At 38.5% G+C, this 27504-nt stretch overlaps 3 protein-coding genes across 3 annotated transcripts; 2 read left to right on the forward strand and 1 right to left on the reverse strand.

Annotated features, from left to right (window-relative positions):
- Positions 1-8950: 8950 nt before the first annotated feature.
- Positions 8951-11355, reverse strand: LOC110714142 (UDP-glycosyltransferase 92A1-like). The gene has a single exon (XM_021892614.1). The coding sequence runs from the start codon at positions 10873-10875 to the stop codon at positions 9400-9402; it is 1476 nt and encodes a 491-aa protein (XP_021748306.1). The 5' UTR covers positions 10876-11355; the 3' UTR covers positions 8951-9399.
- A 4661-nt stretch (positions 11356-16016) lies between these two features.
- On the forward strand, positions 16017-23599 carry LOC110713950 (ran-binding protein 10-like). Its single transcript, XM_021892402.1, has 10 exons — positions 16017-16723; positions 19112-19258; positions 19468-19554; positions 20337-20382; positions 20728-20804; positions 21191-21353; positions 21797-21865; positions 22428-22487; positions 22651-22737; positions 23024-23599. The coding sequence occupies exons 1-10, from the start codon at positions 16377-16379 to the stop codon at positions 23303-23305; spliced, it is 1365 nt and encodes a 454-aa protein (XP_021748094.1). The 5' UTR covers positions 16017-16376; the 3' UTR covers positions 23306-23599.
- A 1612-nt stretch (positions 23600-25211) lies between these two features.
- Positions 25212-27190, forward strand: LOC110714268 (basic leucine zipper 34-like). Its single transcript, XM_021892768.1, has 4 exons — positions 25212-26023; positions 26236-26311; positions 26464-26590; positions 26708-27190. The coding sequence occupies exons 1-4, from the start codon at positions 25356-25358 to the stop codon at positions 26920-26922; spliced, it is 1086 nt and encodes a 361-aa protein (XP_021748460.1). The 5' UTR covers positions 25212-25355; the 3' UTR covers positions 26923-27190.
- The last annotated feature ends 314 nt before the right edge of the window (positions 27191-27504 follow it).

Raw genomic sequence — 27504 nt, forward strand, 5'->3', positions numbered from 1 at the left:
GTCGAACAAATTGAGTTGCATTACGGCATCCTTGAAGCTGATGGGTATTGGTGCCGAATGCCCGTGGCATCCGATAGAATCCATCGTCCACCCCCGGGGTATGTGGGGGTGTACACAAGACAACTTCAGTATGGGCTGAGGTTCCCTTTGGACGTATTCGTCCGATACTTGCTGATCCATTACAATATTTCCCTATGTCAGCTAACTCCTATTAGCATCCGAAGGGTGATGACATACTTATGGGTCTGCAAGTTCTTCAGGTATGTGTCGAACCTGCACTGCTTCAAAAAGCTTCATCGGCTAGTGCCAAATATTCAAAGTGGGCTCGGAAGTCATGGTTCTGGGTGGTACCGGATTGAGTCTCGGCCCCAGTACCTAACCATGTGGCTGAACGACTCTTCAGACAAGGACTGGAGAGGTCAATGGATTTGGGTTAGGGCACCCACGGACCCGGGCCACCCTTGCGTCTTCAGCGCTCCCGGGTACCTTGCTGAGCCTGATCCCGACATGGGAAGTTTAGGTCCCCCCGCAGATAACGGCCCAGATCCGAACCTTAATCAACAGAATATCTTCGACAAGCTGCCGAACCGGGGGGGCAGCGGCCGAATGCAGCATATCCCGGAGACTTGGCTCCCCGATACGCATTATGTTTTCCAAGAGAACATGCTAGCAGCTGTCGGCCTCAGCCGAAAGTTTAAGGATGGTAAGCTTCTTCGGCTGGGGCCGAGGCCTTTTAATTATCTATTTTTCTCCTCTTTCACTTCGCTTTTTTATGTTGTGCCAACCTAACTGAACTGACCTTTACCCTTTTCTTTTTCAGAGCGGGACGAGACCAACGTCGGCATTAACTACGCTCGTCTTGGCGTCAACCGAGAACGAGTTGTAACTGATCGGGCCCCCTCTATCACTGAACCGAGGCATAGAGAAGTTCATCTAGACTCTTCCACTTCCAAATTCAGGTTGTTGCTCTGTATCAGAGGCGGAAGCCTTGGTGGAAGAAGAGAGATCCCTGGTTTCAGCTGCTGGACGAAGAAGCTGAAGCTGCTCGTACGGCCGAAGAGGTTGCACGGGTTATTGAAGCTTGTGAAGGAAGAGAAGGGTCCTCCAGGGCTGCTGAAGAAGAAGCTGCAGCTAGGGCAGCTGAAGAAGACGAGGCTTTGCTGAAGACCTCGGTGAGCTTTCAGACTTAATTTTGTCTGTTTCTGTTTGTTGTTTTGTTGTTTTTTTTTTTTTTTTTTTTTTTTTTTTTTTTACTCACATTCTTCCTCCCCCCCCTGTCTTTTACAGTCTGAAGAGAGTAATAGACACAGAGAAGGGAAAACCCCTGTTCGTCCCGAAGACCAGATACAAGAAGAGTCCTCAGACTCAGACATGGACGAGCAGCCGCTTCAGAAAAGGCGCTGAAGAATGGCCATCATCGGCCCCCATGACTTTCAGCGGAGGCCGATGACCATCGGCGTCGAAATAAGGGAACCCGAGGAAGGCAATGGATCGCCGAGGGTTCCCCGGCCACCACCTCAATCACCTCCAAAGACCCCTCCGCCACCTCCCGAGATGGAGGTGGATCAGAAAACTCCCGAACCTAAGGGAGGGGTCCAAGAAGAAGTTCAAGAGAGTGCTGCTGAGCACAAGAATGAGGATGCCGTGATGCCCAGTGCTGAGGGTTTCACGGCAGACATTGCAAGAGAGGTTGAGGCCTTCGTCCTCACCCCTGAAGAAGAAGAAGTCATAATAATTGACTCTTCTGAGAAGGAGGATGCTGAGCCATCCAAAGTTAAAGAAGTTCCATCGTCATCCTTTCCTTCCTTCCAAACTCTGCAATCTGGAGAGATGGGTTTCTCGGCCCCCCGAATTCCAATCCCAGATCACATCTGGGACCTCATATGGGGTCAGAACCGAGAAGGTGTTGCAGCCTACTTCGGCGATTTTGTTGGCATGTCCGAAGTAGATAGGGCAAGAATCTGGTCGCTGAAGGCCACTGCTGGGATGTGCGAATCCAGCAGATCAGTTCCTGACCCAGCCAGGTCTAACCAACTGCTGATGATGCAGGTGATTTTCCTTGCCTTTATCTCCTTTAAAATTCTGCTCTTTAATTATCATTATTACTATTATTTTTTATTTTAACTTGTGCTCCTGTTTTCAGTTCGTGCACAATCAGACTCTCACTGTAGAGCTGATAGATACCCTACAAGATAGGGTAGACGCTGCCGAGCACGACAAAAAGGTAGCCGAAGAGGAGTTAAAGCTTGCTAAGATGAAGCAAGCAGCAGCTGAAGAGAAGCAGCAGAAGGGTGAAGAATATGAGAAAAAAGCTGCTGAAGCCCTCAAAACCTTCTGCGATGCTATGGAGAAGGAAGTTTTTCCCCCACTGATGGAAGGGGAAAAATTCCTCCAAGAGCACATGGGAGTGGACATCTCCAAATTCAAGGCTACCATTGAGAGCCGAATCCAGGAAGGAGCTTCTGCACAAGCTGAAGTGCAGCAACAGCTAGAAGCTCTTGAAGCCAGCAGAATGGCTGCTGAAGTGATGCTCCAAGCCAGGGATGTCCAACTCTCAGAGGATGCTGCTGCTGCTGAAGCTCAGAGAGTTAAGCTCCAAGAAGCTGAGGATCAGTTGATGCCCGAAAAGGAAGAAGTGGCCCAGGCTCAGACAGAGGCTTCCCAAGTTCAACAGGAGCTAAATGAGCTGAAAGGTTCCTCCTCCAAGCTCGCCGATGAGCTGAAGAAATCCAAGGAAGACTTGGAGGAGACAAAGAAGAAGTTGGCTGATGCTGAGGCTCTACTCAAAGTCCGTGTCTATACCCAGGAAGAATATGAAATGGGTTTCAGAAACGGGTTCAGAGTGTGCCGAAGAGTCTGCCTTCATGCTGAGCCGAAGTTGGACTGGTCCAAATGTGCTGAATGGGTCCAGGATCCCGAAGACCCTCATATGAAGTATGCAACTCCAGTCGAAGCTGAAATCCTTAAGGCTGAGGAAGCCGAAGAAGAAGCTGAGAGAATGGAGTTGGAGGCTGAACAGAGGGAAAGGGAGGCTCGGCAGAGTGCAAAGCTTGCTTCTTCTGCTGCTGGGGTTGAGACCACCATGGGGCCCAACAATGCTGACCAGTCTGATCCTCGGGCTGAAGCATAGGAACTCGGGCAGTCGTCTTCAGAATCTTGCGGTTCATCATGCGCTCAACTTTAGACTTGCCGCTTTCTGAATTTTTGCCTTGTTTGTTTTTTGCTTCAGCTTGCCTTGTCGTACAAAACAGTTTATTTTTTTGCTTCTGTACGTATTTCGGCAACTGTTATTTTCCGCTTGTGGGCGGCTGCCGATATAGTTTTTTAACTTATTTGAACTTGTAGCTCAATTTCTGAGCATGAATTATTAATTTGATGTTCTTTTCTTCAGTTGCTTTGTTTTTGAATGCTTTACTGTTTCTTCAATTCTGCTGAACATAAACTTGCACTGGTAGTGCTTCTTGCCCCCCCCCCCCCAGAAATTGAAGTATGGCTTCAGCTGAATAAACAATTTCTTTATTTCTTAAAAATGGGTATTCGAAACACAGGGCCAACTGAAGGCAATGCTTCGGATAATGGCTTTCTGGGTTACAAGGCTCAGTTAAGGCAATATCCCAGAATTGTCCATGGACTCATGCCTTTGGAGAACAAATCTTACTGAAGCGTGACTTCAGCTGAAAGACTAGAGTTCTTTAAAAAGACGAGTTTGTCAGCAATCTGAAACCCAGTTACCCGAAGGCGAAGGTTTCAGACGAGGCTGAATAAACAATTTCCAACAGTTGCTGTTATCCTTGATTTTCTGTCTATCATTGAAAAATGGATATCCGAAACACAGGGCCAACTGAAGGCAATGTTTCGGATAATGGCTTTCTGGGATACAAGGCTCAGTTAAGGCAATATCCCTGAATTGTCCATGGACTCATGTCTTTGGAGAACAAGTCTTACTAAAGTTTAACTTCAGCTGAAAGACCAGTGTTCTTTAAAAAGACGAGTTTTGTCAGCAATCTGAAACCCAGTTACCCGAAGGCGAAGGTTTCAGACGAGGCTGAATAAAAAACCCTTAAAGAGTAGATAGAACCAAGAAAACTTTGAAAGGATAAAAAGTTACAAATATTTATATAAATGGCGGCTCCAAGGCCTTTCATTAGTTCAAAATGTACTTACAAAGATTGTTCTGCCCCGAAGGGTTTACACATGATATTTTTTCAGTACATCAGCGTTCCAGTGATTTTTCAACTCAGTTCCATCCAACTGCCGAAGTCGGTATGTCCCTGGCTGAAGCTCATCACAGATTTCATAAGGCCCTTCCCATGCAGCTGAGAGTTTCCCATGGATTCGGCCTTTCTGAACTGCAGCAGCATTCCGAAGGACAAGGTCTCCAATTTTAAGAGGCCTTGCATGGACCCTTCGGTTATAAAATTTGTTGATTCTCTGCTTATAAGCAGCCATTCTGGATATTGGCAAGGCTCGATGAAGCCTGCCTCTAGCAATTTTTTGACCTCGGCTGCGATGTCTCGGTTCTTATTAGCGGAGTAATTCCGCTTCTTTTGCTTAATTGGTCGACACGTTGGGTCAACATTAAGCTTATGGGAGATGAGGTCTGGACTTATCCCGGGCATATCAGCTGCCGAGAAAGCAAACACATCTCTGTTGTCCCGAAGGAGCTGAATAAGTTCACAACGGGTGTTCGGATCAAGGTCCATCCCGATTGTTACACATTTCTCAACGTCTCCTTCGGCCAACTCAACTGTTTCAGTCTGTTGGTCCATGTCCATTGCTGATGGACTGGACTCTTCAGAATCTGGCCTGCTGCCTATGTCAGCAGGTGTCCCAGTATTTTTGTTCTTCGGCTGGCTCTCTGAGTCTTGCTGTTCAACTGAAGAGCTAGCCTTTTCCCTTTCGGGCCCTTTACCTCTGGGTACAGATCCTTGGGCCGAAGCACTTAGGCCTTTCGGCTTTTTTGTGCTTGGCTCTCTTTCTTTTTCTTTCTCCTCATCCTTGTCGTCATCTGGGCGACTACTGGATGGCTTGAGGTAGTTGCACCTTCGGGCGTCCTTTTGGTTGCCCTGTATCCTTTCGGGGAAGCCAGCGTCTGAGACGTAAATCATCAGCTGATGATAAGTTGAGACGACCCCTTGGATCTCATGAATTATGGGTCTCCCCAAAATCACGTTGTACACTGAAGGAGCGTCAATGACCAAAAATTCAATCATGACGTTCCTGGCTGCCTCATCGCAGCCGATGGTGATAGGAAGTGTCACCTTCCCATCTGGATAAGTTGAAGCCGCGTTGAACCCGGATACCGGGTAGGGTACCGGCGTAAGGTGCTTGGGCTTCAGCTTGATTTGATTGTAGGCCTTTCGGAACAGAATGTTTGCTCTGCTGCCACCGTCAACAAGGACCTTACTGACATCGTGGTTGGCCACCGTAGCGATGATCACCAACGGATCCTCGTGAGGGAACGTTACCCCCCGGCAGTCGGCGGCTGTGAACGTCATGTTCGGCACCGGCGATTGGGGAGACTGAATGTCAGCGTTGTTCACCTGGTGAGTCAAAGCCCTAAGGTGTCTCTTGTGCTTCCTCCGAGAGCATATTCCTCCCGAGATAACATTGATCGGAGAGAATTTCCCCTCTGGCTTTTTACTGTTCTTCCGGGGGAAGTCGAGGTCTTGCCGAGAGTCCTTTGCTGACTTCTCGGACTCTTTTTTCTCGCGGTGATCCGCGATGTATTTTTTCAAGTATCCCTTCCGGACCATGTCCTTTATCTGGTCCTTCAGTTGGATACACTCCTCAGTGTTGTGTCCCGGAGATTCGTGGAACTCGCACCACTGATTTTTATTTTTTCGCTGATACCACTCTGGGAGTGGTCTCGGCTTTCGGTAACTCTGCTCCTCCTTCGTCACGCTGTAAATTTTGGCGCGTGGAAGAGAGAGCGGAGTGTAGGACTCGTATCTGCCTGTGTATGAGGCAAATTTTTCCTTCTTTAGGTCGTTGGCCGAAGATTGCTCCGAGGCCTTTGACTTTCCCTTTGCCTTATGGCCTTGGCCTTCAGACAAGGGTATTTGTCTTTGTTTCCCTCCCCCGAATTGAGGTTGGGTTTTCGCTTTGTTCCATTCTTCGGCTCGGATGAACTTATCCGAGGCATTCAGAGCTTCCTCCAAGGTCTGCGGGGTATGCATGACCATGAAGTCTAGGAACTTCCCGGGCTGAAGGCCATTCTGCATTGCAAAAACGGCTAGCCCCTGGTCCAGCTGAGAGACGCTGGATGACTCGTTACTGAAGCGGGTCAGATAGTCTCGGAGGCTTTCGGTTTCCCCCTGTTGCAGACTCATGAGTTCTGCAGTAGTCTTCTCTCGGCGGTTTGCCGTGGAAAACTTGCTCCTAAATTTGGAGGACAGATCATCCCACCCTGTTATGGAGCCTTGCTTACTCCCTTGGAGATCCACGCTTGCGCGACCCCCTTGAGAGTGGTTGGGAAATATTTACACCAAGTCGCTTCGGATCTAGGGCAAAGATGCATATGAGTCTCATACGAGGCCACGTGGTCCTTCGGATCCGAGGTCCCGTCATATGTGATGTGCGGCGGTATTTTAACCGTGGGCACGTGCTCTTCCAGTATCCATTGCTCGAATGGCGAACTGGCGGGTAGCATAACGGCCTTGCCCTTGTTCCTGGCCGAAGGGACCGCGCTCCGCCCTCTTAGAGAGGTAGGAGTGGTTTTCGTCCCTGGCTGGGAAGTCTGGGACTCGGTCGCAGGGAACGAGAGGCGACTGTGCACGCTCGGTTCCTTGCCGCCGAGTCGATCGAGGACGCTTCGGCGAACAGTCTCAGGTTGTTCTCGGTGAGTAGATTCTGGCCGAGAAGCTGAGCTGCTGCTCTTATGCGTTTCTGGTCGGGAGGATGAGGATCCTTTGAAAAATTGAGGGTTCTTTTTCCTCTCTTTTTCAGTTTTCCAGGTATCCTCTTCCCACTCTCCCAGTTCCCGGGAGGAAGGAAGCTTCCCACCATCATGGTCTAGCTTCCTCCGTTGATGCCAGGTATGCGGAGGAGTTCGATCACGAGGTGGTGGCATATTTTGTGCCCTCATTGCCTCCATGAGCACTGCCAGCGCTCTTGCCACCTCCTCCGAGCTGGGCCCCGTCAAAGGGGTCCTCGGCCGAGTATGGGAATGAGAGCGCACAGTCGATGGTTGGCTTTGGGGCACTGAATGTGTCCTATGATCGGACTCACCCCTGCTAGACCGAGAGTGACTCGGCCTATGATGAGAGTTATGAATTACGGGAGAAAGGGAATCCTCCCTGTATGATCCTCCCCCCGAGCTGGCACCCTTGGGAGAGTTCCGGTCCGGCGAGGGTGATGGTGTAGGGGTTTTAGGCTTTTCGCCTGCTCCTTGACGGAGGCCTTTGCCCTTGCGGTTCTTATCCATTGCTACTAAGATAATTGCAAGATGATCTTGGTTAGAAATTTGGCTTAAAGATTTTTGAAAGTCTTCCCCACATACGGCGCCAAATTATTTCGGATGAAAACAATGGGACCTTGTCGAAGGTCCGATGAAGTGGAGAAGACTGGATTCGGTCCAATTGATGTTGGGCCGAAGGTTTCCTGCACAGTAAACACACGTAAACTAGCCTCGGGGGTGTTGCCGAGGAAGGCCCCTCCGATGCTAAAGTCAGTACAGTGTGTAGAAAGAGAACACTATGCAAGAGAATTAATTGCTTGAGGCTTTTCTTGAATGAATGTACAAATGTAATATTGATGGCTTTTATACCTTTGCATATATGGAGAAGTTGGGCCTTAGCCCAATTGGCTTGCCTTGAGGACTGATCTTTGAATTTAGCACAATTGGAGAGATGAACCTTGACCTTGGGCTTTTAATTGGATCATTTAATGCCTAGGCCCAATTGGACTAAATTGGACCCAATCTATACATAAACTTCTTAAACTTCAAATTACACAACAATAATTTGTAAGAATATGATGAAATATCAAAACATAAGCAAAGTGAACTTATGATAATTTAACACATAATTTACACCAAAGAGTTAATATTAATCATCAATATATAAGTCTCCAATTAATTTGGTAGAATTCCTTCTTGTTATTTGTAGGACATATAGACATTTTTATCATTAGACCAAATCTTGCTTGATATTTTTATTATGTTATTTATTGATTGTATACGTAGTTCTTGTATTATATTAGTATGATGATAAAAACTTTCTAATACGTGGAATTATATATTAACCACTACTTTGACATTTGAGTCATTATTTCTCATTTTCTTATATCAAGGCCGTTTTAATTATGCAATCAGGTCACCTAATGACAGTATAATAAAGTATATATAATACGAGTACACAAAATGTAAGTAGTGTGAAAATGTCTATGTGTATTTTTGAAGTCAATGATGGTAATCTTCTTCATATGGTGGCTTTGACTTTAAAGAAGATAACGTTTTAACGTGGATAATTGGATATTATCCTATTTTAAAGAGAAGATGATTAGGATCTTACAATGCCTAAAATGAGATGGTCTAATTTCAACATTTATTTTATTTTTATTATTTTTTTTCCCAAAGTGAAGAGGCCTAGCACTTAATTAAGTAGACATGTGTGTTTGGGTGGCCAAAGGGTATCTTACTTTGGGCCCAACTGAAAAAGGCTAAATGGAGACCCAATAAACTACTTCTATTAGTCTATTAGCACAATTTATCAAAAGGAAATTAACCCATATTGCCCAATAGTGAGTTTGTGACAATGTTTCTATTTGTGTATAGCGTGTGCACAACACATGACTCGGTTGTAATGTGGGCATAAAGTCGGGAGAGGCATTGCTAAATGGATACTTTTGTCATTAACCACCTTTCCAAACATAAGATTCATATTTGACTACAGACAAATAGATAAGTGAAGAAGACTGATGTAAAATACAGCATGCAGCATGCTCTACATGAACTACAAATCTGTCCCTGCCTTATTTAGGTAATAAGAATGTTTAATTATACCAAGCATATGATAATCAAAAGAAGATAAAACACACAAATTCAAACCATCTTTTTAAGATCCCTCATTCAACTCAGTGAAGCTACGATGTCAATGCTAAAAGGGGAAAACATTGAATCATGATTGAGAATTTGAGATAATTTCAATCATCTAACATTACATATAATCTCCGCAAAACAGAAATCTTTTTTTTTTTTAAAATACTGCCTTTTGCTCCTACTTTATAGTTTAATGGAGTACTACTTTAATATCTAATCCATAATTATTCTTCCACTAAAAAATCATACTCCGCACTAGATAAAACCGTGTTTGCATTACAATATCAATGCATGCACCATACTCGTCGGTAAGTATACGATGTCCATGTATCGATCTCACAAACCCGGGGTACACCAGTTCAAGCATCTTCTTTAGATTTCTTTCCCCTACAAGAAACTATAAACTCTACAAAATTATCCATTGCCTTAACAGAAGATCCTTTGTAATCTCCCTCAATTTTCCAAGCATCCTTCAATTTCTCCCCAATCTCAACAGCTTTCTTCTTCATTTCCCACCCACAACTCCCCTCCTTTCTATCCAACACCATTTCCACCACACTCTTCACCCACTCTTTCTTCACCTCCCCTTCCAACCCCCTCGTCAACTCGACCGCCACCCCCATTTCCTCCACCATCATCTTTGAATTATACGCTTGCTCGGCCGCCAACGGCCACCCGAGTATTGGCACTCCTTCTCTTAAACCTTCCAATACCGAATTCCAACCACAATGACTCAAAAATCCACCAGTAGCCTCATGCCTCAAAATATCCAACTGAGGCACCCAATCTCTCACCAACATCCCCTGTTTTTTCTCCATCATTCTTTCCTCAAACTTCTCAGGCAGCCATTCGGGTTTAAACTCCCCATTGAAATCGAACCCGAATGGCGGCCGAATCACCCACAAGAACGGGATCTTACTCTCCTCCAAACCTTTCGCTAACTCCATCATCTGAATCGGAGTCACTGTATTCTGTGACCCGAAACAAATGTACAAAACTGAGTCATTTTCAAATTGATTCAACCACCTCAAACAAGCCTCTTCCTTCTCATCATCATCTTTTTTCGAAGATGTCATAATCAAAGGACCAATTCCCCAAATAGGAGATTTCGTGAAATTCCTAAAAACTTGAAACCCTAACGGTTCAATCTCCTCGATGGAATTACACAACCACCCAGAACAATTCAAGGATGATTTAATCTGAGGTTGGAAAAACCTCGACCATTCATCGGACCCATCAGCAAACCTTAAAAACCGATGAAGCTGATTACGTCGGAGTTTCCGATCTTCCGGGAAACCAGCCAATGAAAACTCCTCATCATCGCCGACATTCCGGTGAGGTAGATTGCTCCAGATTGAAACATACGCACCGACACCGTAGGCCCCACCAGTGTTGAAGCAGATTCCGGTGGACCCAACTGATCGGGCCACGTTATCGGCCCAGCCCAAGAACACGTCGAAGATTATGCACACGGGTGGGTCGTGCAGGTGGTGGCGCGTGAGGTAGTCACGTACATGAGGTTCGAGTGAAGTGGATGCATGGAAGAGTTTGATGATGGAGGTTAATGAGAGTTTATCGGTATTTTCGGTGTTGGGTGGGAGACCGTGGTCGGTGCTAGTGAAGGGGAGTTCGATGATGTTAAGGTTGATGTTGAAGTTGTCGGATTGACGGCGGAGATTAGCGGCGTTTAAAGGGGTAGTGAGGAGAGAGAGATTGAAGGGTGTTAGAGAGAGAAGGCGGTGAGCGAGGTGGAGGAATGGTCGGAGATGGCCTTGTGCTAAAAATGGGAGGAGGATTATGTGTTGTTGTTCTTGTTCTTTTGTTGATGACTCCATTTTTGGGTTGATTATTTTTGTAATTTTAATGAATGAATGATTTGGTAAAGAATTTTGGTGTTTTGGAGTTTAATTTGTTGTGGGGATGGTTCGATACATAAGGGGAGTGATGAGTGGTTGAGAGATAATTTATCAAAGTGATGAATTAAGAACGTGCATTTTGTTACTTACCCATTACATATTATTTGTAACGATTTGATATAAAGTAGATAGGAAAAATGTCTAATCGTTGTAAATAATGTAATATTAGTTTAAAATTTTTAATAAATTAAGCTAATTGGATCGCGAGTATTTACAATTAAATGTAGAGGATGCGAAAGTAAATAAAACGACATAAGTGGTCCTTTGGATCAATTTTGAAATCTTCAATAATTTGTTGGGAGTATAGTAGGGGAGTGAATGAGTGAGTGATCACTCTGGACAGTAGTGGATGTATGGATGTGAATTTGTAGAATTTATTAATGGGTCAATGGAATGGTTGTTCTTTTGCTAACCACTACTTTCTTAAGCGTTTTGATTTTTAATTTCTAAGGAAAGTTTTTTAATAAAAAATTTGTAATGAAATTGATTAATTTATATTTTTATGAGACTTTGTTATTAATACTCGTAGTCTCTTCATTAATCAATTTCATTACTGATGCTCAAAAATTGATTAATGTATGCACTAAATATATGTAACAAACTGACTGAGAATGATAGAGGTCATGTACCTAACAAAATAACAGTACCTAATTAAGCTCAAATGACAGAGAATGAGATAAATCATGTACTCGTAATGTGCATATTTTGATGTTGTTTGCTTCATGGGGTGCAATGTATGACCTTAAAACTCTGGTTGGCCAGACATGCAGCCTGCACCTATCGGATGCATTCACGGTATAAAGGATAAAGATTATTATATCATCATTATCATTATTAGTTATTGTTTAGAATATGTAAATCCCTTCTTCAAAAAAAAAAAAAAAGAATATGTAAATCCCTTGATTTACTCTTTAATTTTGATAGTCAAAGTATATCCCTAATAATTAGCTAACGTACCTAGTCACATATTGTATCTAGTGATAGTTTGGTCAGTTCAATGTTCTAATCTTGTACTATATATACTCGTGCAGTGTGTGGTTCCTATAAGCGTAGGTACCTTGCATGGTACAGACGTTTCGCAGAAAGAACATAATATATACTTCCTCCGTTTTCTTTTAGATGCAACACACTCTTTAGCGCGGTAATTAAGAAAGGTGGGGTTTACATGATATTATAAACTTTAAAATAGGATGAATGGTTGTTAGAAGTGTAATTTAGCGGGTCATGTGCTTTAAATAAGGGATATAGTATAGTTTTTCCTTAAAGTAACTTTCCTTTTATAGTGTGTTGCAAATATTGTGACATTTCCTTTTTAGGGTAGTGTTGCAAGTAAAAGAAAACGGAGGAAGTACATGTTAAGAACATACAATTATGGTGAAAAGAACATACTTTTAAAATATAATGAAAATATACCTAAATTAAAAAGAACATATTTGTACCATAAAAGAGTGAAAAGAACATGCGTCTATGTTCTTTGTAATGTATTTTTATTTGTGATATAATGTTCATTGCATATTGTAAAATGTTCTTTGAATTTTGTGATGGGTATATATAAGTAATGTTCATTACATAGTATATTTTATCATTTTTTTATTAATGTTATAGATGTTAATAACTAACTAATAATGGTAATGATGATATAATCATCTTTATCCTTTATACACGGGCTCTCAAGGGTTCATGATGCGTAGAATGCCCCCAATGTTTCCACCCCTCAAAGGTATATTTTAATATTTTGATGTTGACATAGATTAAAGTTATAATTGATATAAATAAATTGCAACATGTGTTATCAAACTGTTTTGCCTTCCTAGCTAGAACCCTTTCAGCACTTCCATTGGAAGCGTTTTTTTTTTTTTTTTTTTTTTTAATATATATATAAATAATACATTGAATGTATATGAATCACAAAAGTACACCAAAGATAATTAGAAGAAAGATAAAGGCAAGATAAGTAGTAGAGAATTGGACACACAATAAAGTGGGAAAATTTATATAATAATAAAAAAAAAAACCACGAATGACGAGAAAGGGTGAGTATTACAAGAAAATTCTCACTATAAGAACTCACAGAAGAGTATTACAAAGTAGGAATAGTGGATTAGGGAGATTGTGTATATGTAAAAACTCCGATCATAATAGATATCTTAGAGAGCTGTATTTATAGGTAAATTCTCTGTAAGAATGGAGGGAACGAAATTCATAGAGTGTATGAGGGTATCGGAGTATTGGAGGATGATGTAGGTGGATACATACTCCAAATGATGCCCAACACCTTATATTTATAGGTGATGTATGGGGGTGGAGGAAGTGTGTGACATTTTCTACACACAAGCTCTTCAAATTGTCCACATAAATGTAGAACCTTCACGAGCATTCACTAATTCTAGATTCTTCCACCATTTTGACATATAATGAGTTGGGCTTTGGAATTTGGACCACACTGACCCAACATAACATATTTGTAAATCTTGAAGCACCGGGTATGTTTGATTTTAGGTTTTCATTCTTCTCAATTCTCTATAGTTGCTGCTTTGTTATTATTGTATCACCTGATAAATAGGACCCTTTTGATTTCCCAAGTCGGGTATTTCTTATGAGCTGGTTCCAGCAAGTTCTTTGGGTATCATTAGCCATAACCTTCAACGCATGCATTATATGTCACGTTCTCTAATTGAGGTCATAGAAGGTAATGGGAACGAGATAACCAAGTTTGTTAGGCTCATAGGAATGGAAAATGAGAGAACGGTTGCTGAGAAAATCATATTCGAATTTGTCAATGGTGCAAGGAAAACTAACAGCAACGAATATCATCCAGAGGCTTAATCAGGAAAGGTGTAGAAGATTGATAAAAAGCATTGAAGTTGTTTAGCTGCTGAAAGGGGATAAATGAGTGAATGTTAGAATCATTGCCAAACGGTGTAGGGTACAGATTGCATATTTGATGGGTAGAATACTTGGAGCTTCAGAATGAGTCCGGAGTTCGGCTATTTAAATTAATTAATAGACAAAAGATCCCACTTAACTTTAAGGTGCCGTGACAACAATATCATAGTAGTAAAGGGTTTCTAACTTTGGTGCGCGGAGCAAAGAACAGTCTTGAATACAAGAAATACTTTGCATTTCCCTTGTAATAATAAACTCAATACTCCATATCAACTTTCAAGTCAAGCAATAACTTTCCTTCCAAATCATGATACTTTTATTAATTAATTGCATAAGATGCACGCCTATATAATTAGCTCATTACTATTAATATCTTTAATTTGATTTTGGACTCGTTCCCACGAATTATGAATAATTACTTATGCTAAAAACATTTAAATTACTTAAATAACTTTCAATTTTTTGTCATCTTGTTATATTATATAATTTTGTTGAGTTATCATGTTATTTGTAATTAAAACTTTGTCTAACTTAGATTTTTTTTATTTTTTTTTTTAAGAATATTTGATACAAAACATTATATTGTCTAAGTTTGAACTACAAAAGTACTCAATGGATCGTATAAATTATAGTGATTTGGATTGAAGAAAAAAAATGTTAAAAAAATCATTATAACTTGTGCGTGCATTTGTTGTATATGTATTGGTGATCTCTTGTTATTGTTATATTTTTGCATAATGTCTTAAAAATAATTAGCAAAGTACCAATTGTCAAAATTAAATTCTATAATTGCATAATAATTAAAGAATACTCCGTATCAAATAATTGCATTTGTTGTATATGTATTGGTGATCTGTATCAAATAATTGCATTTGTTATATATGTATTGGTGATTTCTTGTTATTAAATAATTGAAAACCAAACCATTATTATAGGGCTTGTTTGACATCGTTTTTTGTTTTCAGTTTTTAGTTTTTTTGAAACCTAAAAACCAAAAACAAGAAACAAGAAAAGGTGTTTCCACTTTTTTGTTGCCAGTTTTCAAAATTATCATGATTTTAATAAGTTTAAATAAATTTTGACTCGTTATGTGACATATTTTATATGGTTTTAAAAAAATTAAAAACCAAAAAACAGAAAACCGATGCCAAACGAACCCATAGTTTTACAAACTATAGTTTTACAAACGCACATCGATGTATGAAGTGAAAGGAATTGTAACGAAATTTAAAAAGAGAAGAGCATGTGGTGGATTGATTTGTATTTTTATAAACATAGATAGAATATATATTTGAAAAGCTATCTAATGGTGTTTTAATTTGTTTTTTTAGGTCGAAACTATATAATTCCCGAGCCATGCTCGTTTTAAAATTAATGGTAATAGAGATTCTATTATAGGCATTAAGAGATTAGAAAAAATTATACCACATATTATGTAAAAAACTGTGTGTTCTTTTTCGATGAGATTTATAGAGTATGAGTATGAGTTGAGTTTATTATTGGTAGAGTATCATAATTTTGGTTAGTTGTTGAAAAATCATGGTGTCACAAAAGGTTTCAGTTCTTCGAATGCAAGCAAATTAAGTAGATGGAAATTATCCTCTTATCTACTCCGTACAATGACAGATTGAAAGTTACAATGAATCGCAAATTCTATGCTACTCCTGAAGTACCGTGTGCATAGTATTCAAAATTTACAAAGTTTTTTATTATTTTAATATGAACTTCTTGTTATTTCAATATATATATATATATATGTTATTTTTAAATAAGTATATGTTACTTTATATTTGCATGTTTTTTTTTTCAACATTGATCATCATTTCGCTGTACTCGAGGTTTATAAAATTTATGTTATTTTGATGTTAATCTCTTATTATTTCAATTTTTATATATGTTAGTTTTTATATAAGTATATGTTTTTGATAAATGTATTTTTTTTACGCATGATGTTGAAGTAAATAAATGAATAACATATTATTTTAGCAAAATAACACAAGATTTTAAGCAAAATAACATAAGACATAAAATAATTCAAGTACATTGAGTATGGAGTACCTATATACATACTAAGGGCCTGTTCTCATTTGACTGAACTCAACTGAACTGAACTGAAACGAAATGAATATTTTATAAGAGAAGGAAATTAGAAGCTGAACTGAATTGATCTGAACTGAACTAAATTTCAACATATGAGAACAGGCCCTAACTCGTGAGTGTGTGACGATTTGTTAATGAATTTATTTTTACTTTCGTAAAATAAATCTTTTTTTTTTTTGAAAGAAGGAAAAAAAAAGAAAAAAAAAACTTTTAATTCGCTTAAAAAAATCAAGTGAAAAGTCTAAATTGTCCCCAAATGTTAAAAAAAAAATCAGCGAACCCACCGGCCACCTCTTCTCTTTCTCCCTTCTCAACTTCCACACCATTCCCAACTTCTCGATCGATCAACCTAGGGTTTTTTTCTTTGATCAATTCCCAATTTCCAGCTTCAAATTCCAATCAAATGAACTAGGGTTTCTAGAATTGACACAAAAATGGTGGCAAATCAGCAAGAACAAATCAGCAATTACTTCCTCGAGCAAGCGAAACTGAGCGCATCTTCAAGCGAAGAACTCGACAATGAAAACGAAGCAATTCCGACGGAATTGAACACCATTAACAGCTCCGGCGGATTCTTGGTGGTTTCGACTGATAAACTGTCGGTTGAATATACAGGTGTTAATTTGCACGGCCACGATGTCGGTGTTATTCAAGCGAATCACCCTGCTCCGGTGAAACGACTCATGTATTACTTCGAAATGAAGGTGATTAACGCTGGTGCTAAAGGTCAGATTGCTATTGGTTTCACTACTGATAGCTTCAAGATGCGCCGACAACCTGGGTTTGTTTTTTGGATTCTTTTCTTTAATTTTCAATTGCGGTGGTGTTTTTATGAATTAGTATTTGGTAATTGATTGAGATTCAAGATCATTGTTGATATTTGATAATTGTATAATTAGTCGGAAATGTTGTCGAAAATGATAATTGCATTGGAGTTTTTAAGAATTGATATTTGTTCATTGTTGTTTATTGTTTGTTGTTATATTAGCGGTATACATAGAGGATATGTTCAGTTGCATTGGGACTCAGAATGTGCACTTTTTTGTGTATGATGTATTGTCTCTTGATATGTGATATGGGTGGTGGTAAACTGGTAATTATTGTATGATTTGGGGTAGTATCGTAAGTAATTGTTGTGTTTGAAGTGTACAAAGTTTAGAGGAATCCATCATGTTCATTCTTTGCTCGTTAGGATTCTATTGTTGATTGTGGTAGACAAGTTTTTGATACAATAATGGAACTAATTTTAGGATTGGGAACTGAAATTGATTTGCATATGTATCAGTGACGAGCAGCTGTGTTAAGCGTGATAGGCTATGGACTCAATGGTCCATTTATCGTGTATGATGTATCACACCTTGATATGTGAGATGATCATGGTTGTATTCTGGATTAGTGTGGTGTTTGTAATGTGCAAAGTTTGGGAGGAACATATCATGATATATGAAGTTTTGCTTGTTTGCTGGGAATCTATTGTAGCCTTTGTAGGGGTGTGGAAGATTGGTTCTTGGTACATTTGGGAAGCTATTTGTAGGGTTGGGAAGTGATATTGATTAGCCTATGTTTTATTGTGCTGTGCAATTTATTACTATAAAGTAGAATTTGTTTGCTATACGTGATGGAGACGAGCCAGTGGTACTGTATTAGGATCTTTTCAACTTGTTAGTGGTACTGTAATTTGTAATGGACTGCTAGCAGCAACCCAAAAGAGACTAATAAGACTAGAAAACAGAACAAAATAAAGAGAAAGGTTGAAGCTTTTGATGACTGTCCAAGAATTTATACAGTAGCAATGGAGGGACATTATAGAACTATGAGATAGATAAGAAAGATTGATGCTATAATTAACAGAACACGAATTACACAAAAGATAGGTTTAGCTTATTGAGCTCCAATTGTGTTTAGCTCACAACTCCCTATCAATGGCTTTAGGTCACAACTCTCTCATGGGTTCACCAAAATTCTGCCTACCTTTTTCTTCCCCCCCCCCCCTCTCTCTCTTTATATATACCAAGGACTATTAACCTAGTAAACTAATATTACTAGAATTCCCATACTACCCCTCCTTAGTTAGTCTATTACATGTAATTAGGATCTCCTTACCTGTTAGTGCTACTGTTACAGGATCTTTGTAACTTGTTTTGTTTTTTGTGGGAAACTGTCAATAATTAACATTGTGTTTGGATAAAAAGGTTTGGAGAGAAGGGAACGGAAGGGAAGGGAATGTGATGGATACATTTCCCCTTTTTTCGATAGGACTTATAGGAGAGATTTGGAAGAAAAGTGGAAGGTCACTTTTTCCCTCCCCTCCCTCACTTTTCCCTCTTTTTTCCTTCCTTTCCCTTCTTTTCAATGTTGCTATCCAAACTCAGCGCTAGAGACTTCAACAACTTCAACAAGCTTTCATTGTTTCTTTTCTAAAGAGAAACTTGTGTAACGTGTGAATTTCTTTTTTGATCTTCTGATGTTTTTATAGTATTTCCTGAATTTTAAAATTTTATTTTAATCATACACTAATCAGATTAGTATGATTAGAAGATAATTTTTTTTGTCCTGCTATTCCATCAAATCATCAATATCTCAAAATGAAGAATTTCGTATTCTTTTACCAAAAAATTCTTCATTGTGTATGAAAGTGATCAAATTTGTTTTTGCTGATAAGGATTCTTAGAATATACAAACTATAAGTTCTACATACTTTGAAATATTTTAGATCTGATAATTGGTGAAAATTAAGGATTTACATGCTTCTAGCTAGTAGCATTTTGTAGTTCAACTTTTTTTTTGAAGTCACATGTGTAGCTGAACCTATATCTAAACTAAATGAAAACATTGTGAGCTTCCTAAGTGCTCACTTGCACATCTATGTATGCTCATTACCTTTTGAAACATACCTTTACAACACCACTTCACTTCAAAACCTCACTGATTGAACATGATGTTTGCTTGATGTTTTTTTTTTTTTTTTGTGAAAGAGATAGTGGAATAATGGTAAATGTGAAGTCACTTGCATTTGGATTTTGTTTTTGTTTTTGCTTATTGAGTTTGTCTGCAAGGCTTTACTTTGTACCCCCCCCCCCCCTCTCTCTCTCCCTTATCCCCTACTTGGTCATTAAAGAGTTGGTTTAAGCAGTATCTTATTTATTGTTTTCCTTACTTGTATTGACAGGTGGGAAGCAAACAGTTATGGTTATCATGGAGATGATGGATTGCTGTATCGTGGTCATGGAAAAGGAGAGACGTTTGGCCCTAGCTTCACTACTGGTGATACAGTTGGTGGAGGAATCAATTATGCTTCTCAAGAAGTCTTTTTTACGTAAGACAGCTACTACTTTGTACAGCATTAGAATGAAAGTAGAAGTTCCATCTCAATGAAGTTTGCAAGTAGTTTTATTAATTGGAGTTGTAAGCAATTGTTTTCTGCCTGTTTGTAAATGTGTTTTTGGTTTTAGTTCCTTACTTGCCATTGGTTTCAGCTTTTTAAGTACCTGGTGCTAACGGATATTTACTATGTTGAATTTCCAGCAAAAATGGGATTGTTGTGGGAACGGTGTACAAAGATGTGAAGAGTCAACTGTTTCCTACGGTAGCTGTTCACAGCCAGCGTGAAGAGTATGTTTGCATTTCAACCATTCACCTTCATTTATGAGCTTGGTATTAAATGATATAAGAATAGTTATAATTCGATTTTGTCTTTACTTTATTTTAATATTTGTTTTTATGTTTGGAGGGGGGGGGGGGAGTGGGTGGGTGGGAAATGGGGCTTGGGACCTGTACCCTGGTGATTTAAAATTTGCTCCTCAATACATAAACACAAAAATTGTTACTTTAAGTCCACAATTGGCCATTGACTTCAGTGCCTGCTGACCTGAAATTTTGCTCTACCATAATATGTTGAAGTTGTAGTTTTGTTTGTCTGTTGTGACTGATCATATGCTGATATAGTGACAGTGAGCTATAGCTCTCTTCTATCATCACTTTTGTGCTATTACAAAGCAGATATTCAATGCCTGACCTCTGTTGCCAAAGCATAGATATTCAATGCCTGACCTCTGTTGTCAAAGCATAGATATTCAATTCATGTGACCTCTGTCGTTTTCTATTCCTTTTGTCCTATCCTGCCTTTCTATTTTTAATATTTTTTTAAAAAAAATTTCATGCAACCATGCCTGTTTTCTTAGGACTATCAAGTTAGTAGTTCATGCAAATTCTAAACTAGTGTATGACTGTATATATATGGATATTAAGTTACTTCTATATATTATGATATAACTTTTTTTTTTTGTGTGGGGGTGAGTTAGGACGGAGTTAGAAAACTTAACTGTGGAATTTCTCAAGTTCTGTGTTCTGATAATGGAGTGGCATGACAATATTATTTTTTTCAAACTGTGCAGGGTTATTGTGAACTTTGGGAAAGAACCTTTTCTCTTTGATATCAAGGCAAGTCTTTTCTGATGTGTTTATAAACTGGATTCAGTTATGGTGCACATGCTTATTAGTTTCCCTATAAATTTTTAATGTAAAGAATGTCTAGAATGTGCCAGAGATGGTTACTCAGTAATTAACCTTCTCACTTAACCTTTTCTAAAACCTTTATTTTGTTAGTTAAAATAATTGATTACTATTTTTATCCTTATTTTTATTATATAATTGATTACTATTTTTGTAATATAATAATATAAAATAGATTGATGCTTAGGACTTCTTGTTAGTTTCTGTATGTCTGTTCTTTGTAGTCTTTCTGTACATTATAATTTTTTCACTCATTTGTATTCCATTCATTAGGCTTATGAAGCGCAGGAAAGGTTGAAGCAGCAAAGCATGATCGAAAAGATATCTCTGCCGCAGAATGTTAGTTATGGGTAATGACTTTATTCAAGGAACTGTCATGAACAGAATCTTTGTTAAGCATGTTGTGTTTGGCTTTGACTAGCTATAGCCTTTTTAAAATAGAAAATACATAGTAAGTGCTTGTATGGTGTGTGGCTTACTGCTTATATATGGTGACTGTCTTTTGTGTCATATTGTATGGCTTCTGCGAAGCTTTAGTGAGATAGATCATTCCTGCCTTCAGACCTGTCTTGTAGTCTTGTAGATGGTCTTGTTATAGATTTGACAGTTATCAACTTAAATCTTCTGCTTCTCTCATTATGTTTACCATGGCATTATAAGAATATTATGTCTTGTGTATCATGATATATGTGTTCAATGTTAGATCTTTGTCTAATGCGTGGTTATGGAATACCAGAATTGTCCGCTCATACTTGCTACACTATGGCTATGAAGACACACTTAACGTGTTTGACATGGCCACTAGTACTTCAATTCCACCCATCAGTTTATCTCAACAAAATGGATTTATTGAGCAAGACGACATGTATGCACTCAACCAGAGGAAGACTCTTCGCCAGGTATTATTTCAACAAATCTGTCTATTTTGATTACCAATTCTGAGCACATTCTAATTTATTTGCTCAGTTCAACCTTTTGTATATCTAGACAAAATGCCTTTGTAGAGTTTGCATCCATTAATTCCTTATACTATTAGTAATAATGCGACTCCTGGTTTTACTGTGCTCTATACTTGATTAGATAGTATACTTGCTATACCTCGAATCTAGAATGCTTTAGCTTTGACAGAATCCACATTTATACAACTATATTACGGAGTACTATATTCAAAAACAAAAATGCTTTCATCTTTTCTTGCTTAATCTGTTTAAAAGTGGGATTTCTTTACTAGAAGAATTACCTTGTTTGGTTGTTTTATAATTTGTCATTCTTTCTTAGCGTCCAATTTGTTGCCAGAAGCTCTTTGAGTCTTGGTATTGACATGTTCATCTTGGTTATGAAGTTGATCAGAACAGGGAAGATTGATGCTGCATTTGATAAACTTCGTGACTGGTATCCTCAGACTATCCTGGTGAGTTGTTTGAGCTTCATAGTTTAGCATTAAAATCCTGCTGTGGTTTTATTCCTTATTGTAGTCTTGTAAGTTTTCTCTTCTCTACTCCCCTCCTTCCAGAATATAATATACCCATTATGCATCTTTTTGTTTTTTCCTGCTCTTCAATATCCTTAAGAGGAAAGACGTGTATCTTCCTCCCTCAGTTTTAAATTAACGGTTGTACTTCACTTTTCGTTATAACCAAGGAATTGTAAAGTAAGAGTGAAATGGATTAAGTTGAATCATGAAGGAAAACAATAACGGAAAAAAATAATTCGTGGACCCAAAAGTGTAATGATATGTATAATTAGGGTCAGGAAATGAATAAAATATGTGGGTCACATCAACGTCATAAATTGGACAAAGGCAATGTTTAACCATTATTTTGAAACAGCCAAATTAGGAAAGTGTAACCATGATTTCGAAACAGTAGTACTTGGTTGTTTGCAAATCCTTTGCATGTACAGAACTTCCTGTTGCTCTGTTTGAATACATATCAGATTCTAATTGGTTTCTGGTCAATATTTTCCTATTGCAGGATGACAACTCTCCCATTTGTTTTCTGCTTCATTCTCAAAAGTTCATAGAATTGGTTCGGGTATGTCTTTTTTTCTGTTTATGTATCATTACGCTAGTAGCTGTTTGCATGAAATCATCTTGCATTATTAACCCCAACCCCCCCCCCCTACTGGTCTGTCCTGAATAGTTAAAAATACTTTCTTTTGATGCATTCTTATGTGATGTCCAACTTTGCAATGTAGGTTGGGAAGCTGGAAGATGCTGTCAAATACGGAAGGGTAGAGCTGGCCAAATTTTTTGGTCAAGAAGAATATAAGGAACTTGTTCGGGTAACTCTGTTTTGAAATTTGATACTTATTTTATCCCTGTGGAATTAATCTTTGTTATGTCTAGCCTTTTGGAATACGGAATGTAATGGAGTCATGTAGTAATTGCATGCTTATTACTTTCCTGCACTATTAAATTTTCACTTACCTACATCATGAGAGGCTGAGAATCCATTGGTCATTTTGGACAAATCTGTTGTATAAGATTCAGAAGAGTCTTTCTTCAGCTATAATACTTCTGTTTTGATTTCTGAATTTCTGAGATTCTTAGATCTTCAATTTTTTGTAGGAATGTGTTGCCTTGTTGGCCTACGAAGAACCCTTGAATTCTCCAGTTGGACATCTTCTCAAAGAATCACAACGAGAAGTTGTTGCTGACGCAGTGAATGCCATGATCTTGTCAACTAATCCTGGCCTGAAAGATTCATTGAGTTGCTTGCATTCACAGCTTGAAAAGTTGCTAAGGCAGCTATCTGCTTGCTGCTTGGAAAGACGATCTTTAAACGGAGATCAAGGTGAAGCTTTCCATCTGCATCGGGTGTTAACCAGCAGTAAAATGGAGAAGCATTAGATTTAAGAATAAAGATCTTGTTTATAGTCTCAAAATCCTGATGCTGATTTACTGATGGGTGCTACGAGTGGGAATTTGAAATTGGCATTAGGGATAGCAGTGGACTTGTGATAGAGTCTTAGCCTTGGGCTAGGGAAACAATCCTACACTTGTTCCACTTCGCTGCTACTTTGTAAAGTTGTTACCATAATATTGATCTAATTTTTTTCATTGGTTATCAATATACATCTTGTTGAATTTCACAATCAAATGTAGAAGGCAAATGTGCAATGAATGAATATTTTCTTTTGATCATACGACTCGTTGGAATTTTTATGTTATCATTCGATTTCTGTAAATTATCCAAATTTCATCTCCAGAATTATTTCATAGTGATTTCTGTAAACCATCCAAATTTCATCTTTAAGTACAAAATTAAAACAAAAAGTATGATATAAGAATATTAATCAAATCATTAACGTGTATGGTGTATCATTACTCCCCCGTTGTATCTATATATTAATGACATTAATGTGAATAAGATTTAAACCATTTATGCTAATAGACATCCACTTTTTCCATAAGATTGTTAAACCAAATTGCATTTTAAGATTCATTTATGTATTTTTGCTCATAGAGAGTTACACGGAGCAATGTTGTAAACAACGTTTGATTTTCACAACCTTGATATTATCCTCCCATTTTTACGGTTTTACCAATTAAGTTAGTTAACAACCGTAATTGAAGATAAAGACAATAGGCAATGGCTATTGTGTAGCTTAATTATACACCTCAAATCTATCTAAACCTTAGAATGCACTCAACAAAATATGAGGGAAATCTATAAAACGAAAATGGTGGATCACATTAACAGCTTTTAGCTTTCATTGCGGGAAAAGCGCCTCTTTCTTGCTTTCTCATTAACCAAAATTCTTCAGCTTTTCATTTTCTTATAATTTTGCTTATGGCAATATAGGGAAGTCACGGCGACGTGCAAGAAGAGATCATCTGCTGCCCGAACCACCGTGACATCCCACCTTTCTGCTTTCTGGTACACCTCTTTGTTAAACAATGTGGTTTCCTGTCCTTAAAGTTCTTCTCATTTACAATTTACGCGGTCTTTAATCATGTTTTATTTTTTAGACGTGTACTTGTATTATTTAAGTGTTGGATTTCAATATCTCAAGCTTAACTACAAAGAGACCTCTTCCTCTTTTGTAATATAATGACATCTTGTATGATCTCGAATTTCTTTCAAATACATTAATAGATTAAACATGCATGAATAATGTAATAAGCAATGTAAAATTATTACAATATAAGTTGATGCAACAGATGAACAGAAGATGATGCCTAAAGGCCAAGAATGTACGCTAACCCAATACAAGGGGAAAATTTTCATTTAGAAAGTCATCAGAATTTTGGAAATTATTAGCTAAGATAGAAGTATTAGATTTGCTGCAGATTTCTGAATATGGAAAAATTTCCATATAATTAGGACTTTAGTTTGCAACAGCCAACAGGCATTCCGGGTAGTTTTCCTTTTAATAAAATGCCGTATTTGGTTGTGTACTGATTTTTGTGTTCATGACATCACCATTTTAGATATATTCTGTTGTAGTGATAAAACAATACTCTTTGAATTGTCTAAATGCGCGTTGCATGTTATGGACTTGACTTATGAAACAGATTCAACGCTATGTTTGAGTGACAAAGTACTGAAAGGAAAAGGAGCTTTCATCTGTTAAAACTTTTTGTTTTGATGAAATATTTGCTTCATTTATTGCAGTTACTAGCCAAGACATGACTATAGTGAAGATAGATATGTAGGGTGCTCTCGAGGTAGGCAAGCATCCATAGTTGATACTTGATAGTTCCTTACACCTATATCAGTCTTTTAAGATTCTTCAGAATTCAGATTCCTCTGAGAACCTGTAAAAGGTAATATCATTATTCAAAATTTCATTTTAGATTAATATGTTTGAATGTGCATATTAAATTTAGTGAAGTTTGGATTTGCTTGTTTGGATTTATCATTTATAAGTTACATGATCCCTTCTCAGGAGAAAAAATGCTTGCTGAATGTATGGCAAACACCCCAGAAGGGTTCTCAGACATCCAAAGCGGCCCGTGCAGGGGTCCAATGTCTCTTCCTCCGAAAGGCCCTTCTCAAGCTCAATACTGTGGTCTAATTCCTACTGACAAACAGGTCAATGTGCCAAACTCTTGTCCCACAGATGTTTTATCTGAGGAACCACCACCTTGGCTTGAGGATCTCCTAAATGAGCCAGAGAGTCCGATTAATAGAACACATCGACGTTCTGCAAGTGACTCTTCTGCATACTTTGCTGTAGATACTAGTGCGGATGAGTTGTGGTTGAGGAACGTTATTGGGGCACTTTCTTATAGTAACCAAATGCCCCACAATTTCAATAGGATCCCTCAAGTTTCATTTAACACCGAGAAGTCAAATGCTGTGACTGCAAGTAATAAGCAACAGCAAGATAAGTTGGGGAAATCACCCTCAACTTCTACTCATCCATCATTATTACCAAATGGCCTCATAAATGCCAAGGAAGATGCTGATTGTCAGGCCTTAGGTATGTCTTGTTCACCAGAACCAGATGTAATAAAATCTGTAGGGAATAAACCTGAAACGGAAAATTCTTCTGGTGGAGGAGGCGACTGCTCTCACTTGAAACCACCTGCTGCATTGAATTCTGATGCAAAACGTAAACAGTAAGAATTAGTTCCTTCATCATATCAGTAGTAATGATTTCTCTACTGAAGGATTGCCTAAGTATAAACATGCACACTTCAATAAAACACTTTAATAAGATGAAATAAAATAAACAATTGAGTGCCTAAATTCACGCTATACTTTCAAAAGATGTGTATGAGTTGCTTGGAAAACATTCGATCAAGTTCTCAGATTTGCAAAAATGATGTAGGCATAATGCTCGAAGGTCACGTGTCAGGAAGCTTCAATATATTGCAGAGCTGGAGAGAAATGCCCAAGTTTTGCAGGTAATCTTTTCTTTTCCCTGCACATTTCCCCTGTCTGACAACTAATTAAGTACAGTAATGAGTACCAAAGTCTTGAGTAACATAGTATTACAATAAAGCATTGTGTAAGATTTCATAATCTCCTCATACATAGTATACATCTACTAATGCAGGCAGCAGGAGCTGAAGTATCAGCACAGCTAGAATTCCTCGACCAGCAAAATCTTATACTTGGTATGGAGAATAGAGCATTAAAACAACGGTTAGAGAGTTTATCGCAGGAGCATTACATAAAATCAAGTGAGTAATATGTCAATAATTTATATAACCAGATCAATTTCATCTGCTTGGTTCTATTTTCTGCATCAATGGTCAATGGAATAACAATATGCCTAAACATACAAAATCATGTTTCAGTGGAACAGGAAATCTTAGATAAAGAACTTGCTAGGCTTCAGTACCTGTACCAGCTCCAACGAAATTTGAGCCATAATCAGCCACGGCCACGACAGAAGCAGAATCCTGCAGTTCATCGTCGTGGCAAGAGTTATAATGACGTTGATTCTCAGCTTTCCAAGCTCAGTTTACACCCTCCAAAACCTATTGCTCCCAGCAACGCGGCCCTTGAGTAAATGCTCTAGACCCTGATCTTTTTCAATATGTATAGCTCTTGTGGTTCTACAAACTTAAGTTAATTAGTTTTAGGTGTATAGCCCGTGATCATTTGCCGGTATAAATCATTGAAGATCTCCTACAGAACTAATTTACAGTAATTCGGATTCTAAGGGAAGGAGATCATATTCGAGTTAAGTGTTAATATATATTTACTTGTGTAATTATTCTCCTAGTACATTGTATTATTTGAAGGGATGATTTATTATGTAACTACTGTATAAAGTACGTTTGTTGTGTGCTTGGCTTCATTAAGCTGAGAATAATTGTCTAGACACAATAAATTTCATTTCAACAGCTTGCAGCGAAAACTTGCATTCAAATGTGCTATAAGCTGAAGGGACGATTTACTATGTAACTTGCATTCAAACGTGCTAATGTACCTAAAATTCCTCATATGAACCCCCATCCACAAACTTCTCTCTAATCTCATTAATCAGACAAGGAAATTGATCTCTTGGACATAAATTTTTGGCACCAAATGAGATGTTGCATCCTATAGCCCTAACTCAGCAAATTAATTTTTACATATTTGACCTAAT

The sequence above is a fragment of the Chenopodium quinoa genome, unplaced genomic scaffold, assembly GCF_001683475.1.
Source record: "Chenopodium quinoa cultivar QQ74 unplaced genomic scaffold, ASM168347v1, whole genome shotgun sequence".
Lineage (NCBI taxonomy): Eukaryota > Viridiplantae > Streptophyta > Magnoliopsida > Caryophyllales > Amaranthaceae > Chenopodium > Chenopodium quinoa.

Excerpts from the sequence above, each read along its gene's own strand:
- LOC110714142 (XM_021892614.1), bottom strand. The coding sequence starts at position 10,875 with ATGGAGTCATCAACAAAAGAACAAGAACAACAACACATAATCCTCCTC.
- LOC110714268 (XM_021892768.1), top strand. The coding sequence starts at position 25,356 with ATGCTTGCTGAATGTATGGCAAACACCCCAGAAGGGTTCTCAGACATC. Across the intron at positions 26,024-26,235 it reads TCTGATGCAAAACGTAAACA|GCATAATGCTCGAAGGTCAC; the intron begins GTAAGAATTAGT and ends AAAATGATGTAG. Across the intron at positions 26,312-26,463 it reads GAAATGCCCAAGTTTTGCAG|GCAGCAGGAGCTGAAGTATC; the intron begins GTAATCTTTTCT and ends CTACTAATGCAG.
- LOC110713950 (XM_021892402.1), top strand. The coding sequence starts at position 16,377 with ATGGTGGCAAATCAGCAAGAACAAATCAGCAATTACTTCCTCGAGCAA. Across the intron at positions 19,259-19,467 it reads TCTCAAGAAGTCTTTTTTAC|CAAAAATGGGATTGTTGTGG; the intron begins GTAAGACAGCTA and ends TTGAATTTCCAG. Across the intron at positions 20,383-20,727 it reads CTTTTCTCTTTGATATCAAG|GCTTATGAAGCGCAGGAAAG; the intron begins GCAAGTCTTTTC and ends TCCATTCATTAG.